The following is a 21,000-nucleotide window of genomic DNA, read 5'->3' as shown; positions in this document are numbered from 1 at the left end:
AAGAAAGAAAGAATATGGCCACTGATATTGCAATAAAGATCTGCAATAAAGATGTTGGTGGAGTTGAGTGGAGCACGGAGTGTTTGACAAGAGGTCACGAGTTCTATTCTTTTTATTAACATTTTTTCAGTTAAGTTGGTCACATAATGTTTGTTCAAATACAATATTATGGTTTATCTAACTAACATGATTTACATACTATTGCGTTGATCTTAAGATTTATCGATACTCAACGAATGATAAGGACCGCAAATTTTTACATCATTAAAAAAAACAAAGAAATGTTCTGCTTGCAATTTGGAGATTGTATATGTAAGTAAAGGGATAGGAAAGACCATTTTTGAGTTAAAGCACTTTTAGGATTATTATTATATATTTGATTAGCACTAATTGAGAATCATATGTAGGTTACAAACCACGAAACTTATTTTATTTTGAGCTTTAAAAATCTACAATTTAAAATTTATATATGCGCAACATTTTCCAAACTCGTGAAATCATAACTAATACAAACTTCTGGTGATTGGACCGATTTGACATGACATAAGACAAACAGAAAGACAGACAAGGCCACACGGGGTTTAATTATTTATTTTTCTATACTTTGATAAATTTATTATTTTTCATTATTTTAAAAAAGAAAACCTAATAATAGTGTGTTAATAAATCATACTAAATAAATTGATAAAAATAATAATATTTAAAAAATCAGTTAAAAAATGATAGTAAAATGGGTATAATTCAAAAATTAAAATAAAACAAACCAAATTAAAATATATCATTTTATTTTGTATCTAAAATAACCAAATTTTGGGGGGAAAATCTAATAAAAATTAATATAAACAAATTAAAGCTTAGGTTCGTTTAGTTTAACCCATTTTGTAAGAAATGAGAATGTAATTAAAAAGGTGAGTAAGCACCTTACAAAAGTTTTTGGTTTTAAAAAATGCAAGAAATTTCATCTGGATTAGCAACTAAAGCCAAGATCTCAATTAGTTAAGTGCATCAAACTAGTTAAAATATTGTTTCAAGTGGGGAAAGTATTGAACCTGTTGTGCTGAGTAAATAGAGCTAACTGGTCAAATAACAAGTTCCATACATCAAGAATAAATGAACTAGAAATTTAAAATGATGTAAGCATTGTTTATAAAAGTTCGAAGACAATCATTCTGTATCTACTTTTCTTTCCGAATTGAAAGAAATTCATTTTGAAGACTTTCATTTACATAAAAACTTGTACAAATTCATTTGGTTGAATATAAACCCCATGTTTTACTGTCGTTGATTTGAGAAAGATTTGACGAAAGAGTATTGAGATCATCGTTTGTCCAAGAATCCATTTTCGAATTTGGTTTGAAAATGAAATGAAAAAGGAAGAAATCTTGGTTTTTCAGAATTAAACTCGAAGAAATCATGATTTTTTCGAAGGTGTAAATGACGTCAATTTATAAGAGTATGTTTTGATTTTCAAAATATGGATATTACAACATTTTCAGAATTTTTTTTAAAAAATCATTTTTTCCCACATTTTTCTGATTTTTAACAATTTTAAAATATTTTTAAGGCCGGAATCAACGTCCAAATCATCCCAACAATCTTTTTTTTTTCTTTCTATTTTTATATTTTTTCCATAATTAATAATAGCCAGATTTCTTTGGCAGTTGATCAGATTTGGAGTGAAGAAAAACACAAGTCGTGGGAGTCGATTTCACGGGAAAGAAATAAGGATTATGCTACATGTACAATTGGATTTTTATTGCTAGAGACGTTAGAAAGGTGCATAAAGACTACTAATCAATTTTATTATAGATTAATTTTAATTTTTGATAAACCCATATTTTTTTCCTTTCTAGCAATAAACCCATGTTTTGTCCTCTCATTAAATCACAAATTTCTTCATGAAGTGCGTAAAACCAATTTTTCTTCTAAACATCCTCGGAAAGCAATTAAATTTATAAGCCACACTCACATTTATCGATCGGTTGTTACAACTCATGATCAATTGGAATTCCACGGCAGTCAATGAGTCATTTGGCAACTGCCAATTAATGGTCATCATAGGTGGTGTAATGGTGAAGTAGAGGAGCTCCACTTGATAGATCATATTCATGCATGTGAGTAATGTTCTCATCCACTCATCACATGACACGTATACTGATGGATGAATCATGATCACTCATTCATACATCATGATTGAATGAGTGAACATGATTTATGTACTCAGCACACATGTCATGTACTGAGTGAGTAATCACACTATTCATGTGAGTAGTATGGACAAAACCAAGAGGCTAGACTTTTACAGGGATTTCAAATCAATTCTTGTTTTAGCCAAATTTGAATTTGTAAGTGAACTTACTGTTTTAAAAGTATGTGTATGTTTTAAATCGATTGAGCATGTTATTATTTGATAATTTTTGTTTCTGAAATAAAATTTGGTTTTGAGTATTGTTATGATTCAAAATCTAATTGGAAAGGAACTCCGAAATATGATATAATATGACACTGATTTAGTGGGTTATAATAACTGATATAGGACCTTGCCCCTTAGAGGAGTGAAAATTAGATGCTGATCAATATCCATTGAAAAATTAGAGGACTTTAAGTGCTTTACGATTCTATCTTGTTTATGAAATTCTCAGTATGAAGATATGTTATGTTATGATAAGAGCTATGATTTGATTTAAAAAATTATATATATGTACCTTATTCACGTTCGATCGAATGCTAAACACTCACTCTTTACTTCTATCTCCAGATAAGAATGAAGAATAAATAGAAGAAGATCTTATATAGTTTTGGCGTTATTGAAAAGAACAGATTTAGAATTTCTGGTGTTATTTGATTTTTGCTGCCATTATCTTGATGAATTTTACCTTCCGTTGATACATTTTGCTTATATTTTGTATTTGGGATGTAGAGCATATTTTGTTATATAATAATATATTGGTTTTTGATAAATTATGTAATATGAGTGATAAGCCCAAATCTTATAGAGATTTTAGGGATTTTATTTTATAATATTTGTGCTTATATGTAATTATTATCCCTAATTATGTGCTTATCTGAATTAATTTTATAATATTTGTAGATTTGGATAAAAGAGAAAAAAAGCCTAATTTGGGAGATAAGATGATTTTATAAAATTTCAAAGGAAACAAAATAACAAAAGCAAAGAAATAAAATATTTTTATATTTTATTATCTTGAGAATATTGAAGTTTTGGAAGAAAATCTGTGCAGATCTTGATAAATAAAATCTTTACAATCTTATCTACAAATTTTGAACTTTACATGAGCTTCAAGTAGTTGGAGGTTTAGGCCCATGAAGTGGAGATAAAAAGAGACTTAAAGAGAAGGGCAGAAGGAGGGGAAAAAAGAGAAAAAGAAAAAGCAGCGTAGAAGGGAGGAAGGAGGAGTCAAGAACTGAGAGAGAAGAAGGCAGAGACTTAAGGAGAAAGCCAGAAGAGAGAGGCAGAATAGAGAGGAGAGAGAAAAGAAGGGAGGAGGCAGAGAATAGTCACGTAAAGAAAGGAGGATAGCATAAACGAAAAAAGAGGAAGGAAGAGAAGACGGAAGTGCAGAATTGAAGGAGGAAGACATAAGACAGAAGCAGGAGAAATTCCTCAACACACGCCAAAAATCACTGAGAATTCCTCTTATTTCTTCTTTATTTGTTTTCTTCTATGAACTTAAACATGAATCTTCACTTTTGTTTTGAATTTATGTAATAACTTTATCTAAAATAAGACCACGATAGGGCCAAACAATACTTTGTTTGATAGTTAGTTTCTTTTCAATATATTATTTTTCTCAATATTATTGATTGATATTGGTTTAATATTATTTTTTAATAGCGTGATCAACTATTTACATTTTTCTCAATACTAGGTAAAGACACATGCGACGCACGTGAAAATACATTTCAGTTATCAGTAATTGTTGTTAAAGAAATGAGATCGGAAGAGATTAATTTACAGAAAATTATATATTAATGATTTTCATGTTATTTTAGTTAATAGAAAATGAGTAATGCTACATGTACAACTAAATTTGTACAATAATTCTTACAACACAAATTTTTTTTTCAAAATCTCATGATAAATTAAATATAAAATCTCATTATACAATAACAAAATCTTACGATATAATTGTTGTAAATATCGTAGTACGATATATTGATTGTTCTTTTAACATTATCCGTAGAAAATTCAATGTAATATAATTTGTACAACAAGTATTATAAAATGAGTGCAAAAGATATTTGTTTAAAAATTTTATGTGTTATAAATCTAAGGTTATTCTTGAATGGAAGGATTTCAATACATTCAACTGTATTTTTGTTATTTAGTGAAGTAACATCGTAAACTTCAAATCCACTCATTTCATGTGTATATAATAGTATTTCATGTTAATTATGATATATTTTAAGTCCACCCAATAATGATGTAATTTGAAATTCATTCTACTTTATATAAATAATAATATGTAAATAAGTCGTTTATAGATTCAATATTCTATTGTTTCACTGTCAATAACAAAATTATAATTCTAATCCATGAATTTGAAATCAATTCATCAAAGCGCAATCTAAATAAATTAATAATTGTTGAAAAACATATTAGTAATAAATCTTATAATTTTGTATAAATTAGACATTGGAGAAAATATAATATAGAATTGATATCATAATAATAATTAAAATTAAATTTGAGAGAAGAAAAAATTATAATACATAGCGTTGACCATTTATTTTACCACGTGCAACTTATTTATGAAAAATAAAAATACAATATAGCTAGATAATATATTCTAAATCTTAAATTAAATTATTGCGTCAAATGTTTTCTTCCTTTATATTTTCAATTTTTATTGCTTTCACGATTTTTTTTTGTCATCAGCTTTTTCTTCTTTGTGAAAAAAAAATATTCTCATCATCTTCATTAGCAAATCTTATGGTGCTGTCGACATCAATCATTTGCATTTTCATATCTGTATTTTTTGATTCTTTTGTTGGACAACTTCTTTTTTCATAATAATTTTGATGCTGAAAATCTTTCCGTGCAACAATTTAATTATCCTCAATATTCATTCTTGTGTTGTTATCGTCTTCTATTACTTATATTTCAATATTGTTACAATTGAGACAATTGATGATCGTCTTTTTTCTTTTTAATTTCTTGTTGTTCGGAATCTATTGATATCTTTTTGCATTCAATGTTTTCGTTGCTGAAATTTTTTCTTATATTGAATGTGTTTAATTATAAATTATTTAAATCGTTTTGTTTATTTTGAGAAGAAATGTATATTATTCTCTATTTGATGTCTCTACAGGTCTCACACAAATTAAGTTTTTTTGTGAAATTTTTTTTCGTTTAATATACAAGCAAATAAAATCAATGAATTTTGGTTATTTCATCTTCTAGACAAATGAAAAATATGATTTAATTAATATGATATTAATTTATAAAAAAGTGTTCAACTCTTAGTGATATAACAGATTTATGCAATATATTATTTAAATACAAAAATTCAAAATTACGATCAACATATTTTTTTTATATTTCATACTATATTATTGGAAGTATTAAATTTTTATATATTAATTTTTTTCTTGAGAAACTTCTTGCACATATAAACTCATTCAAAAGATTATAGATTTACAAAATAAAATAAATCATATTCAATTTAATATTTTGTGAAAAATTATGCTCACTTCATCTATAAGCAAATAAAAACCAAATAATTTCGTCCTTTCTTATTATTAATCATAAGGAGAAATATTGAGTAATGCTAATGATAATTTTTGTAAAGATTTATTCATAATAATTTTAAAAATTTACCTTCAAACATATGTCATTTCAGATTACATAAAGCTATAAGTGATTTTCTTATATCCATATTTTGTAAAATACTTTTTTGTCTCAAATAAGTAATTGTTATAGTTTCTGACCTTTACAAAGACCAAAAATATTTAAAATTAGTAAAACTATATGTATTCAATCATATATTGTTAGATTTTAAAAATAAACTAAGGCTTTGAAAAATATTAGTTGGATTTTTTTTATAAAGAAATATAGATAGAATAAATACTCACGAAATATTTATAAGGTCATCTTTCTTTTATATCCGATAATGCTTCGTATCATTTTTGTGAAATGTAATTAACTGTCAAACCTTCTTCATAACACCAACCCACATGATTTAATTATTTGGCTTCATTATTTTAATTCGTCGTTTTAAATTAAATAATCTCAATTAATGTAAAATAAAAATATTTAACATCATTTCCTTACACAAATTATGTGTTTTTCGTGGAAAAAATTTACTATATTTACAATCAAATAAAACAAAAGAATTTTGGTATTTCAATATTTTAAAAAACTAATTGTTTTGGGAAAAAATTATTTTCACTTAATCTATAAACAAATAAAACCAATGAATTTTTGTATTTCAATATTTTCAAATTAATAATTTGTGGAAAAAAATATGTTCAATTCATCNGTAGATAGATAATTTTGACATCATCATAATAATTGATTTTACAAAAACATTCTCACCAAATTAAAGATAAACTTCTTGCATATATAAAATCATTCAAAAGATTATAAATCTACAAAATAAAATACATCACATTCAAATTAACAAATATTTTTGTGAAAAACATTTGTTCACTTCATCTACAAGTAAATAAAAACCAAATAATTTTGACATTGTCTTTGGAGAAGTGGTGAATAAAGCTAATGAATAATTTTTATAAAAATTTATTTATCATAATTTTAAAAATTTACATTCAAAGATATATTTTTAAGTTTACAAAAAGTTGTAACTGTTTTATCAATATATAGATTAGTTTAATTATTTGGCTTCATTAGTTTAATTATTCGTTTTAAAATAATTAATCTTAATTAAGGTAAAATAAAAGATTTTTAACATCATATCTTTATAAAAATTAAGTTTTTTTGTGAAAAAAATATTTTCACTTTATTTACAAGTAAATAAAACCAAAGAATTTTTGTATTTAATCTTCTGCAAATTAACTTTTTCGTGAAAAAAACTAAAAATTAAGTTTTTTGTGAAAAAATCCTTTTCACTTCATCTATAAGAAAATAAAACCAATATATTTTGGTATTTCAATCTTTTCAAATTATATTTTTTGTGAAAAAAATTTGTTCAATTCATTTACAAGAAAATAAAAATCAAATAATTTTTAGAGTTTCAGCTTTCTTGACAATTTGATCATTATCTAGCATAAATGTAGTTTGACAATTTTGTCCTGATCATAATAACTGATTTTACAAAAATATCCTTACTAAATTTCTCTTGTATGTACAAACTAAAGACAAAGTTGACAATACACAATAGAAAAATTTTGACCTTGGTTCACACTTTTATAATATGTATAGATTATTGATTGATTATTTTATTTAATAATTTAGATTAATAATCTATATATAATATTTTTATTTATGTTGTCTAGCTTAAGTTAAGTGATACAAATTCTAATAATTAAATATTAGTAACTGCGGGATCGACACTTGGACTCATAATCTATTTACTATAACTTGACTTAGTCCGCTTGCTCGATTTATTCCCAACAGAAATCGTCGGTCAACTAGTCTTATTGTTTCGAATTTTATTTTGAAGCAACGCCGATTCCGCTCCTCGGCTCGGAGCTTGAAATCTCTAGATATATATTAAACAAACAATTTAAGTGGATTTGTTTGTATGATTTTAAATTCTTTATGCTAAATCTTCCGTCCAATGCAGCCTTATGATTTTCATTTAAGGCACGACCTCACGTGTGATGAACGTGCGACTTCCTAGTAATATGATATAACATAATCTCAATTACTTTAATTATTCAAGACTTGAAACCGTCTTGTAACCAACGAATGAGACAAATAATTCGGTGAAAAAAATTCAATAAAAAATAAAAAGTTTTTTTAATAAATAATATTAAAATTTTAATAATAAGTTTTATAAAATGTTTCCAATGTTCATTAATTAACGTTAATATTGTGCTACAAATATTTATTGTGAAAAATTGCTTCGATCATGAAATTCAAAAAAATGTTTTGATAAATCATTCATATATTATTCAATAATTATTTTTGAGGTTTATTCAAAGTAAACAAAATTTACAAGTACTCTCAAAAAATAACATGCATTTCCAAAAATAAAGTTGGATTGGATTCAATTCTGCTTAAACAAATTTCTATTAGATTTAATGAGTCCATATCCATCACTGTAATAAAAATGACTAATAACGGCTAAGTGATTTCAAATCTACAGATTTAGAGAAGTTAAACAATTTAAATGGATTCGTTTGAATAATTTGAAATCTTTTCATGTTAAATCTATCAATCCAATGCAACATAATAATTTCCATATAAAACATGCATGTGCGAGACACGTGCGACTAGCACGTTTCCATATACACCATGTTTTCACGTGTAACACACGTGCAATTTGCTAGTAAATTTCCATATAGGACATATCTTCACGTCCAACACACGTTCAACTTACTAGTGATATAAAATAACATATCCCCGACTACTTTAAATTTTCCTAGTCTTGAAACCATCCAATTAGGCATAAATAATTCTACACAAGAAAAAAATTCCAATAAAAGTACTTAGCTTCCGCAATCATTATGTTGATGAATTTAAACTTCCGTTGATGTACTTAGCTCATGTTTTTTAACTTGAGATGTAAGAACAAATTTCATATACAAGTTTTTGGTTAAATTATGTACTACGTACAAGACTTGTTGTTTTCGAATTTTATTGAAAGCAACGAGGATGTTACTTGATCCAAGCGCGGGACATGACAGCCTCAACCTACCAAATTACACATAAGCCTGCAAGGTTGGCCACCTCGCAACCTAAAACTAGTGGGTTGGATTGGTGTCTTCCCAACTTGCCAAACCCCACTTAATGGTGGGTTGCTGCGAGTTGTGAGTCGGCTTGTCCCACTAGCCCGTTTTAATACCTGTAATCTAAGGCCAATATGCTTGGGTTCATAACATAAAGCTTTGTGCCCCTATCAATTGCAAACTCATAAGATCCATTTTCAACCTACTTTGAATATGAGTGCTACTGCTGTTGAGACACATGTCGTAACAGAGAAAAAATTTGGAGGGATAACAACTTTATTTGTTGAAGGGAAAAAGGGTGGATGGACTGCAAAAGGAAAATGACAAGGGAAATGTAGGGGTTGCTAAGGTTGATAAGAGCTCAAGGATTAATAACATTAGGGAGTTTCGTTCTTTCAATTTTGTCCTAATTGAACATAATAGGGAAATTTTGAAACCATATTGGAGGCAAGGGAATTTGAGTAAAGATGCATACAATTGAAGTGGATTTGTTTGAAAATTTACAATCTTTTCGTGTTAAATCTCTCAATCCAATGCAACCTCATAGTTTCCATATAAAACATGCACGTGCGAGAAACGTGCGACTAGCATGTTTCCATATAAAGCATGATTGCACGTGAAACGCACGTTCGACTTTCTAGTATCTATATAGGACATATCTTCATGTGCAACATACGTTCAACTTATTAACAATATAAAATTACATACTCCCAACTACTTTAAAATTCCCAAGTTTCGAAGCCATCCAATTAGGCATAAATAATCTGCACAAGAAAAAAATTCCAATAAAAGGCATGACAACAAAATGTCAGGAGTAGAGTAAATCATTTAAAGTTTTAAAACCAACACACCAAACATTTCAGACTAAAAAACTACAGTAGAAGCTAAATCCTCTCCCAGGGTGGCTAGACATGACTCGCCAGCCTACGACTATGGACATCCCCCTGGTCCTCCCCAAAATGCACCTTCCGGCTATGACCTTTGAATCATTCATCCTCCGCTCTCTCAACGCTTGAACCAGCGTTGTTTGAACCCATTTGAACTTATCCTCCTGCTAGGTGAATATTAGGGATTTGAGGAGTCACAGGATAAGCAATCACTGGCAACAATGCACCAGCATGCTGGTTGTCTCGTGTTGGCCATGAATAACTCAGTTGTCATGCCGGAGATGGAAGCTTTCGGATGCAAAGTCTTTACAACACGTGAAACCAATGTTATGAATTTCATCATCAATTTTTGTAACATAATAAGATTAATGAACATTTAAAACATTGTATAAAACTTTTTAATAAAAAATTTGTAATATTTTTTTTATTAAAAAACTTTGTGATGTATATTTTTTTAACTTAAATGTTTTTCTTATTTGAATTATATATAATGTCTTGGTTTCGAAACTTGGAATCATATAAACTAGTCAAGATTATGTTATTTTATATTAATAGATGTTAGTCTCAGGTGCATAATTTTGAGATATAAATATGAAAATAAATAATAAAATTGGACAACGAGATTTACATGAAAAATTCTAAAACTTATTAGGGTAAAAACCATGGGTAAGATGAAAATAATTTTACTATAATATTTTATGGTGTACAAACCATTTACTGCGTTTCCATACAGACCACTCACTCTCTTAATAATGGAGAACAAAATACATCATAAATATTATAGACAAACATACTCAAATAAGAATGTCTTAACATGAGAGATAAACTCGAGCATGAGATTACATGAAATGAGAGGAGAGAGCTCTATTTATAGAGTTCTTTCATTACTGTGAAACGTGTTCCAAATTAATTGAAACATGTTTCCTTCATCAGCTTTTCCCCCCAGCCACTCAATAATTAATGACATTTCTCTCACTTGAAGATTTGATTGAAAATAAAACATATATCTGCACATCCTTTTGATCTTTCCACTCCATGCTGATTACGTTTCCTCTAGGTCACTTGAGGATCTACACTACTCAAATTTATCTGTATTCACTGGCTTGATCAGAAAATCAGATACATTGTCCTTTGTATAAATTTTCTGCATATCCACACTTATTTCTTCAACTACTTCTTGCACAAAATGAGATTGAACTCCAATGTGGCTAGTCCTGGAATGAAAGATGGATTTCTTGCGATGTGCAAGGCAATCTGAGAGTCACAAAACAAAAGAACTTTATGTTGTTTGTGCTCGATTTCTTCTAATAATTTTTTAATCCATATTGTCTCCTTGCAAGCTTAAGTAGCTGCCATTTATTCTGTCTCTATTGTAGATAATGTCACAATTGTTTGCAGTTTTTAAACTCATCTTACTGCTCCCTCTGCAAGTTTAAACACATAACAAGTATTATATTTTCTCTTATCAAGGTCACCTGCATAATTTGAATCGACATAGCCCCCTCAATGTAAAATTCGATTCTCCATAACATAATGCACTATTTGAGGTACATTTAATGTATTTAAAGATCCTCTTAACAGTGCTTCAATGCTCTCGTCCAGGATTCGTCATATACCAACTAACTGCTCCCACTGCTGGAGAAATGTCTGGTCTTTTACAGATCATGACAAACATCAAACTTCTCATTGCTGATGCAGATGGTAGTCGAGACATCTCCATCCTCTCTACTTCACTGCTAGGACACATCTCGGAGGATAACTTGAAGTTAACGGGAAGAAAGGTCGAAATTTTATTAATACATGAAGCGTTGCAAGATTTTCTTCAAATAATTGTTCTGTGAAATACAAATCTTTCTGTTACTTCTGTCTCGGTGAACTTGCATCTCTAAAATCTTGTTCGGTAATTCCAAATCATTCATATCAAATTCCATAGACAACTGTGTCTTCAATTCTTGGACCTGATCTTTGTTGGGGCCAACTATCAACATGTCGTCCACATACAAAAGAAAAATGATATAATCATCACCAGACCTCTTGAAATATATACAAGGGTCTGCACTCAGACTATTGTATCCAATGCTCATGATATAGGAATCAAATCTCTTGTACCAATACCTCAACGCCTATTTGAGATCATACAAAGATTTGTTCAACTCTCAAACCAAGTTCTCTTTTTCTTTTTCGACAAACCTTATGGCTGGAGCATATAGATTTCTTTTTCAAGATTTTCATGAAAAAATGTCGTTTTCACATGTAGATGTTCTAGATGTAGGTCAAACACCACACATAATGCAAACGCTACTTTGATTGTTGTAATCCAAACCACAGGAGAAAATATCTCATTGAAGTCAATGTCTTCTTTTTGAGCATACTCTTTAACTACCAATCTAGCACGATACCGCTCCACTTGGTTACTGCCATTACACTTGATCTTATAGACTCATCTGTTACCAGTTATATTCTTCCCTCCTTGTAATGTAACAAGATTCCAAGTTTTATTCACATCCAATGCCTCCAATTCTTCTTGCATTTCTATCATCCATTAGGATACATCTGAGCTTTGAGTATCCTTATGGAAACTCGATGGCTCATCATCCTATGATAATAGACAATATTCAAAATTGCTTTAAGAGACATAATCTGAAAGCCAACCAGGTGGTCTTCCCTCTCGAGTTGACTGCCTCACTTTGAAAACTTCAGACTCAACATTTTCTTGTTCCTCGTGCTCCGATATTTCTTCACAAGAAATTTGATCTTCGTCTTTCTTATTTTCTACATGAATTATAGTAGTTTCGGAATTCAGTGATCCTTTGTCTCTCTTTGCTTTATCTTCCTCGAAGATAACATCCATGCTGATGACAAGCTTGTGGACAGTAGGATCTTACAAGCGAAACCCCTTACTTCATCAGGACCAAGAAGATACATTTTCTCTATTTCGAATCCAATTCAATATTTCTTGCTCATTGTACAGAACGTAAACAAAACTTACAAATTTATACATCAGAGTCTTCAGAACATTTGCCACTGGAGGAGAACGATTGATGATATAACAAATGGTTTTGATTGCTTCAGCCCAAAATGACTTGGCTAAACCCACAGTCCTCAACATGGTTCTATTTCTGTCCAACAAGGTTCTGTTTATCTGCTCCTCCACTCCATTCTATTGAGGTGTGTTAACCATCGTGAATTGTCTTTTTTGATGCCCTCACGTGGGAAAAATGCATCAAATTCATCAATGGTATATTCTTCCCCATGGTCAGTCCTTAAACACTTGATTTTCTTTTCAGAATCAAGTTAAACCCACACTATGAAATCTTTGAAGGCATGGACGACATCTGATTTCTTCTTGATTGGATACACCCAATATCTCATAGAGAAATTATTAATGAATGACACAAAGTATTTTGCTCCTCCTACATATACAACCGGTGCTTGCCAAACATCCAAATGATTCAACTCCAATATGCTTTTACTTCTGGAAATAGAAGTGCCAAATTTTAATCTGTGTTGTTTACTAGTAACACTATGATCACAAAATGGTAGTGAAAATTTTATAATCCTTGGGCAGCAGCTTCTGTTTTGAGAGAATTTTCAACCTTCGTTCTAACATATGCCAAAGCTTTTTATGCCATAACACTATTAATTCTTCTCCTGAACCAATCTATGCAACATCTAATTCCGCTTCTTTGTGTATTTCTCTTAAAAGTACATACAGATTTGTAACAACTTTTTCCACTTTCATAAACACAAGCACGCCCTTCAAAATTTTCATGATCCTATTCTCGATACGAGTTTTGCATCCGATAACATCCAATTGCCCGAAGGACAAAGGATTCTTCTTCTATCCCTTCACATGTCTTACCTCCTGTATTGTGCAAATGGCGTCATCTAACATTTTTATTTTGATAGTATTGACCCCAATGATTTCCAATGTATGACCATTTTCCATGAATACAGATCCTCCCGAGGATGGTTCATACCTATCGAACCATTCTCTCTAAGATGCAATGTGCTACGTTGCTCTTGAATCCATGATCCATATATCACAAATTTGTGTATGCTTTCTGCAACTGTTGCTGTTTCGCTGAAAAATATTTCACCATCGCTTGAAGTATTGTCCACATTTTCTAGAGAACTCATCTCGATACTCATACACTCTTTCTTTAAGTACCTTTTACCGCCATATTTAAAGCATTAAATATTTTTCTTTTTACTTCTTGAATTTGATCCAACTCGCTTTTGGCTCCATTGGAGTCACGATCCATCAATCTTGCTCTATTTTATATCCCATAGAGGTGAGTTCGACAAATAGAATAATTAGAGCGTTGATATGTTCGGTCATTGATGAGGATTCCGCCATCCGAAAAGTATAAAGCCTTCTCTTTATAAAAATCTTATTGTGTAGTTACTTGACTTCGTACATTTTGACTTGACTTTGTACATTTTTGTCAGAGTATCCTAGATATTTTTTTCGTCTTTATCTCAGAGATACTTGACAATACGTTGTCTACTATATCTAAGTGTAAATTGGAAACTATATTATCATTCGTCTCATTCAACTTTCCGTCGTTCGTCATTTCCCTCGTTCTATCTCCAATAGTCGCCAAGCAATTCTCCTTCCTTAAAATTATTTGTATTTATATTTTCCAAAACATAAAATTGCTCCCATTGAACTTTGTTATCTCGTATATTACCGCCACTATGCCTACAACAATTTAGTATACTGGAAAAAATAATTTCGCCTAAATAAAAAAATCTCAAAAAAATCTTTTTAATGTGGAAGATTAGTCTATGTTGCAACCAGAGAGCAAACTCAGAATTTTAAAAAATTTTATTACCACTTGTTGGTCTCAGGTTCGACATCTTTAGATATAAATATGAATATAGAGAATAAAATTGGACACCAAGATTTACGCCGAAAACTCATAAAAATTATTGGGTAGAAACTACAAGCAAGATGAAAAGAATTTCATTATAATATTTTTATAGTGCACAACCACTCACTATATTTCTAAATAGAGTACATAATCTCTTAATACAACAGAACAAAAAAACTCACAAATATTATACAACATCACACTCAAATAAGAATGTATTAAGATGAGAGAAGAACTCAATAATAAGATTATATGAAATGAGTGGAGGAAGTTCTATTTGTAGAGTTATCTCTTTACGGTGAAACGTTTCTTTCATCACCTTCCCCCAATAGCTTTTCCCCCAACCACTCAATAATTGTCGACACTAGCAAATCACACGTGTGCCGCTCATGACGACATGCTCTATATGGAAATTTACTAGGAATTCGCACTTGAATTGCACGTGAAGACATGTTTTAAATGGAAAATATATGGTTGCATACCATAATAGCACGTATAGCTATCAACGTCTGAAATTTTTATTATTGTAATACAATATATCATTACACAATGACGAGCTTTATAAATAATTCCAAGTTTCCTTACCAACACATTCAAACATAAATATTTTAGAATCCAATAAATTAAAAGATCTCTGCAGGTGGCTAGACATGTCATTGCCTCCATCAATCGATGTTCTTGGTCCCTGGTCCTCCCTGAAATGCACCTTCAAGCCATGACCCTTGAATCTCTCATCCTCAGCTTTTTCAAAGTTTGAACGGAATCCATCCTCCGGCAAGGTGAAGTTTAGTGATTTGCGGGGTCCCAGGATATGTAACCACTGGCATCAATGCACCAGTTATACATAGGGTTTCTCTTGTCGGCCACACGCAACTCATGAAACCAATTTTATGAATCTTATCATCAATCTTTGTAACAAAATAGGGTTAATGAGCATTGAAACTGAAAGGAATCGTGTATTCCAAATTCAATTAATATTTATTTTTGTATTTCTAGACTAAAGTGTTGATTTGTTTCCTTAGATATAGATAATCCTATTTATGGGATTTATTCAATATAATTTGGGAACATATCCATATGATATTATATACCAATCTTGAATATAATTTGACTCTTATTAAACTCTTGTTTCCTTGTTTATAGGTATGAAGTATCTAGGGAGATCTAGGTCAAGAAGGTTCATATATATACATGAGGATCGATTATTCAAAGGGAGAGAGAAGAACAGGTTGCGGCTACTGGAGATTTGCTGAACTTAATCAAATTCAGTATTGAAGATTTTCATATGAAGAGTTTGTGTGATTGATTCACATAGTCACTGTGTTGCTGATTAGTGTTAACGACACTCAAGAACAACACTGACGCAGAGTGTTGATCGAATAGTTGTTTCGTTTGGTTTTAAGCAATACATTTATATTTTATGCATCTAGTTTTCAGTATTGGTTTATTTTGATGCATTTTAAATCCTTGGTGTGTCAAGGAATTTAAGTTTGATATTTTCACTAGTATTTTTTGGTGTAACCGGATTACATATTTTTCTAGTGAATTTCTTTCCATGAAGCATCACACAAGTATTCGTACTTGTGCATGATTTAATTCTGATATCAGTTTATTTATTGCAATTATACCTGCTTGTTATCTATTAATTTCCGCTGCAGTGTTGTGTGCTGGTGTTTCTAACACCTTAGCACAACACAAAATTCTGATGTATATATTGTTGAATATTTTCTGTGAGTTTATGAACGACAACCCTTTCAAGTGGTATCAGAGCCAACGCTTGATACACTAAGTGATTGATTCTGGTCTTCTGCTGTCTTTACAGGAAATACACTAAAAAACTTGATGGATCCGTTAGCTTCTAGAACTGCTTTCAGACCACCAGTCTTGGATGGATAAAACTATGCTTTCTGGAAAGTCAAGATGAGGATGTACATTAAATCTATTGAAGAAAGGGCATGGCAACGAGTTTTAAATGGTTGGTCTCCACCGAGAACAGTTGATGATGATGGGGATAGTAGAGTTAAACCTGAGAGCTCATGGTCTAATGATGAAGTCCAAACCTCAAACTTTAACTCAAAGGCTCTTAATGCGATATTCACCTTTGTTGATGTCAACATGTTTAGCCTTATCACTAACTGCATCTCTGCCAAAGAAGCGTGGGATATTCTTCAGAAGCACTGCGAATGGTCAGAAAGTGTTCGTAGAACTAAACTGAAGATGCTGACTTCCAAATTTGAGAGCCTCAGGATGGAAGAAAATGAGACCATTGTTGAGTATGATCGAAGACTTCGGGACATAGCTAATGAAGCTTTTAGTCTCGGTGATCCTATGTCTAATGAAAGACTGGTTAGCAAGATTTGAGATCTCTCCCTGAACGCTTCAACATAAAAATTTGTGCCATTGACGAGTCTAAGGATACTTCTACACTTAATTTGGAGGATTTGATCAGCTCACTTAGGATATTTGAGATGAATCTGGATCTACATAAAAGAAATAAAGGGAAGGCCGTTGCTCTGCAAACTACTGATGACTCCATGAACAGCCTAATTCAAGAAGCAAATGAATCTGATCTTGGTGAAGAATCAATTTCATTGATTACTAAGAAGTTTGGTGACTACTTGAAAAGGATGAGAGACGAGAAGAGAACCGTGTTAACACCAAAACCTTCCTTTTATCCTTTTGAAAGGAATAAAATGTATGTACCTACTCAAGGGAATTCAAGGTCAAAGAATGAAGTAGTGGGCTGACCAGAGGTAAAGAGAATTGATTCAGTACAGTGTCGTGAATGCTCTAGATTTGGTCATTATGCAAATGAGTGTGCTAATAGACTTTGCAGAAATACGAACATGACATCTTCATTGAGTGACAAAGATACTGATGAAGAAGGTGACTCTGAAGAAGGAGACAATTGTACCTCTCTATCTGCCATCCAGAGAGATAAATACAAACTGCAACACCAGGCCGCAACACTACGTCAATGTCACTGTGTCTTAATGCTAAATCTCTGGAAAATTCAGATCTTGATAAAATCCAGGGATCTGATCAAGAAGAGCTTACAGTGGAGATTGTACAGATAATGTACGAAGAACTTTATGATGACTGGCTCAAACATAATGAGACAAACTCCATACTCACAAAAGAAAACATTGATTTAAAAAGCAACTTGTCTCGTCTTGAAGTCTTGCTGAGTAGGAAGGACCTTGAACTATGCAAAGTCAAGGATGATCTTGAAAAGGCAACAAAGACACTTGCTAAATTCAACTCAAGCTCATCAAAACTTGACTCAATGCTAACCATGGGAAGGGACAGAAGTACTGGTCTTGGATAAGTTGAAAGTTTGTATGAACATGGTGAGTCATCTAACTCCAGTTCAAAGACCACAGTATTTGTGAAGAGTATTGAAGACTATGTTGACCCCTTAAGAGTAAATCCACCTCTGAAGACTGTGCAAAGCTCAAAGCTGGTCTCTGAACAAAAACTAAAAATTCCAGCTCATCTATCTCACCGTCAAAAGGTCGCTATTCAGCAAAGGTATCACAAGTCAAGAAGCTTGTGTCAAACTCAAAATCTAAGCAAAGAAAGCGTCATTTCAACTGTCACTACTGTTATAAGCATGGACACATCAGACCCTTCTGTTAAGAACTTAGGAACAACTACCTCAGCTGGCATTCAAACCAGGTGTTGCATAAGGTGTTGTCCAATACCAAGCCCAACACTGCAGTCAAACATTCTTCCACTAAGAAAATTTGGATAGCAAAAATCGTAAACTGATGCAATGTCATTTATACTTCATTGAAAACTAATATTGCAGGTGCATGGTACTTTGACAGTGGGTGTTTACGCCACATGACCGGAACTAAAAAACACCTCACGGATTATGTTGAAGTAAAAAGTGGGCGTGTGACCTATGGTGGTGGCGCTAAAAGAAGAATCGTAGGCAAAGAAAACCTGAATGTTGATGGGCTTCCTGAACTCCACAACGTTTTACAAGTTGAAGGACTTAACTCAAATCTAATAAGCATAAGTCAACTTTGTGATGATGATTTGTATGTTAGGTTCAATAAAAATAATTGTGAAGTTTAGAATAGTGCTAATATATGTATAATGTGAGGTGCTCGATCAGCTGACAATTGCTACCAATTGGGAGAAGGTGATGACTGTCGTAGTGAAGGTAAGTGATCTAGATCTCTGGCATAAAAAATTAGGCCACGTGAGCTTCAAGACCTTGAATTTGTGTAAGTTTGATGCTGTAAGAGGTATGCCAAATTTAAGTTCAGGTAATACATATGTATGTGGACCTTGTCAGAAAAGTAAACACACCCGTGTTGTGCATCTGGTGTTGCAACACTTTGGGACAACACGATGCCTTGAAATATTACACATGGATCTAATGGGTCCAATGGAAGTTGAGAGCTTGGGTGGTAAGAAATATTTGTTTGTTTGCGTTGATGATTTTTCGCGTTTTACTTTAGTAAGTTTTCTTAGAGAAAAATCTGATATATTTGATGCCTTTAAGAAATTACATGCTAGGATAACAAACTTGTTCGATATGAGGGTGGTTAAAATAAGAACTGATCATGGTAAGGAGTTTGAGAATTCACATTTTACCTCCTTATGTGAAAAGAAAGGAATCTCACATGAATTTTCTGCTCCTAAAACTCCTCAACAAAATGGAATAGCGGAATGGAAGAATCGAACCCTTCAAGAAATGGATCAGGTCATGCTAAGTTCTAAAAGTGTGTCGAAACGTTTTTGGGCCGAAGCTTTAAATACTGCGTGTCATATTTCCAACCGTGTATTTTTAAGGAGTGGATTTACCATGACATCCTATGAAATCTTGATGGGAAGAAAATTAAATCTTAAATACTTTCATATCTTTGGTTGTGTTTGTTATGCCTTAAATGATCGTGATCATCTTGTAAAATTTGACTCCAAAAGTGATAAATGTCTATTTCTCGGATATTCAATGAATAGTAGGGCTTATCGTGTTTTTAATTTGAGAACTAGAACAACTATTGAGTCAATTAATGTGATATTTGATGATTGTGCAGATTTGATAGGAAAAACTAAAGAGGATGATACTAAAGGACTATTGGATACCAGTGAGCCACTGACCAGTACTGGTGTTGAGCCTGGTATTGAGTCCAGTGAGACAACACCACGTACAACACCGCCTCTGAACCAAACAGAAGGCAAGGAAAATGAAGATGTCGATGATGATGTGATAATAAACAGCGAGAAAGATATTCCCAGCAAAATTCAGAAGAATCACCCATCATCACAAATTATTGGTGAAGTACATGAAGATGTGCAAACGAGGAAAAAGAAGAAGGTCGACTACCGAAAGATGATCGGATTGGTGTGCATGAGTTCCACATTCTCCCAGGTAAGTCACTCATGCTTTGTGTCTTTAATTGAACCCAAAAATATTAATGATGCATTAAAAGACGAATTTTGGGTTAATGCAATGCATGACGAACTTGAACAATTTATACGCAATGATTTATGAGATTTAGTGCCTCGACCCTTACCAATGTTATTGGAACGAAATGGATATTTAAAAATAAAACAGATGAATTCGGTAACATTATTCGAAATAAGGCTCGATTAGTAGCTCAAGGATATACACAGGTTGAGGGGGTGGATTTTGATGAAACATTCGCTCATGTAGCTCGAATTGAGTCTTTCCAATTGTTGCTTGCTGTTGCATGTCATATGCGTATTAAACTGTATCAAATGGATGTAAAAGGTGCTTTCTTGAATGGAATTCTGAATGATGAAGCATATGTAAGCCAATCTAAAGGATTTGAATATCCTCATCACATGAACCATGTCTACAAGCTGAAGAAGGCTCTATATGGGCTGAAACAGGCTCCACGAACATGGTATGGTAGGTTGGCCAAATATTTGATAAACTTGGGCTTCAAACGAGGTGAGGTTGATAAAACCTTTTTCATTCAAAAGCTGAAACATGATATTTTGATCTGTCAAGTGTATATAGATGATTGGAAAGTGATCTTTATGGGTAGCATCATTCAATTTCCTATAATCAATGCACACACGCCATCACGTAACTGTCCTTGTGGGTATTAATTCATTTTGTTTATTTGTGATAACAGTAATCCCACATTTTTTCGGTACACATTGAACAGGACTTACCCATGCACTATCAGATATATGATAGATAATACCTGCATCAAGGAGTTTGATAGTTTCTGCTTTTATTACCTCTTGCATCTTTGGATTCAATCTTCTCTGAGGTTGCACAAGAGGTGAGTACTTGTCTTCCATCAATATTTTGTGCATGCAAACTGATGGATTGACCCCTTTGATATCAGCCACCTTCCATGCAAATGCAC

At 31.8% G+C, this 21,000-nt stretch overlaps 1 protein-coding gene across 1 annotated transcript; it reads left to right on the top strand.

Annotated features, from left to right (window-relative positions):
• The first annotated feature begins 16,561 nt into the window (after positions 1–16,561).
• Positions 16,562–20,734, top strand: LOC140962662 (uncharacterized). The gene is made up of 9 exons (XM_073421614.1): positions 16,562–16,987; positions 17,080–17,336; positions 17,436–17,551; positions 17,659–17,952; positions 18,453–18,631; positions 18,765–18,897; positions 19,114–19,377; positions 19,693–20,027; positions 20,243–20,734. The coding sequence occupies exons 1-9, from the start codon at positions 16,562–16,564 to the stop codon at positions 20,732–20,734; spliced, it is 2,496 nt and encodes an 831-aa protein (XP_073277715.1).
• The last annotated feature ends 266 nt before the right edge of the window (positions 20,735–21,000 follow it).

The sequence above is a fragment of the Primulina huaijiensis genome, chromosome 17 (genome assembly GCF_012295235.1).
Source record: "Primulina huaijiensis isolate GDHJ02 chromosome 17, ASM1229523v2, whole genome shotgun sequence".
Lineage (NCBI taxonomy): Eukaryota > Viridiplantae > Streptophyta > Magnoliopsida > Lamiales > Gesneriaceae > Primulina > Primulina huaijiensis.
The sequence above is the reverse complement of the archived record's forward strand: the minus strand, read 5'-3'. Positions and strand labels throughout refer to the sequence as shown.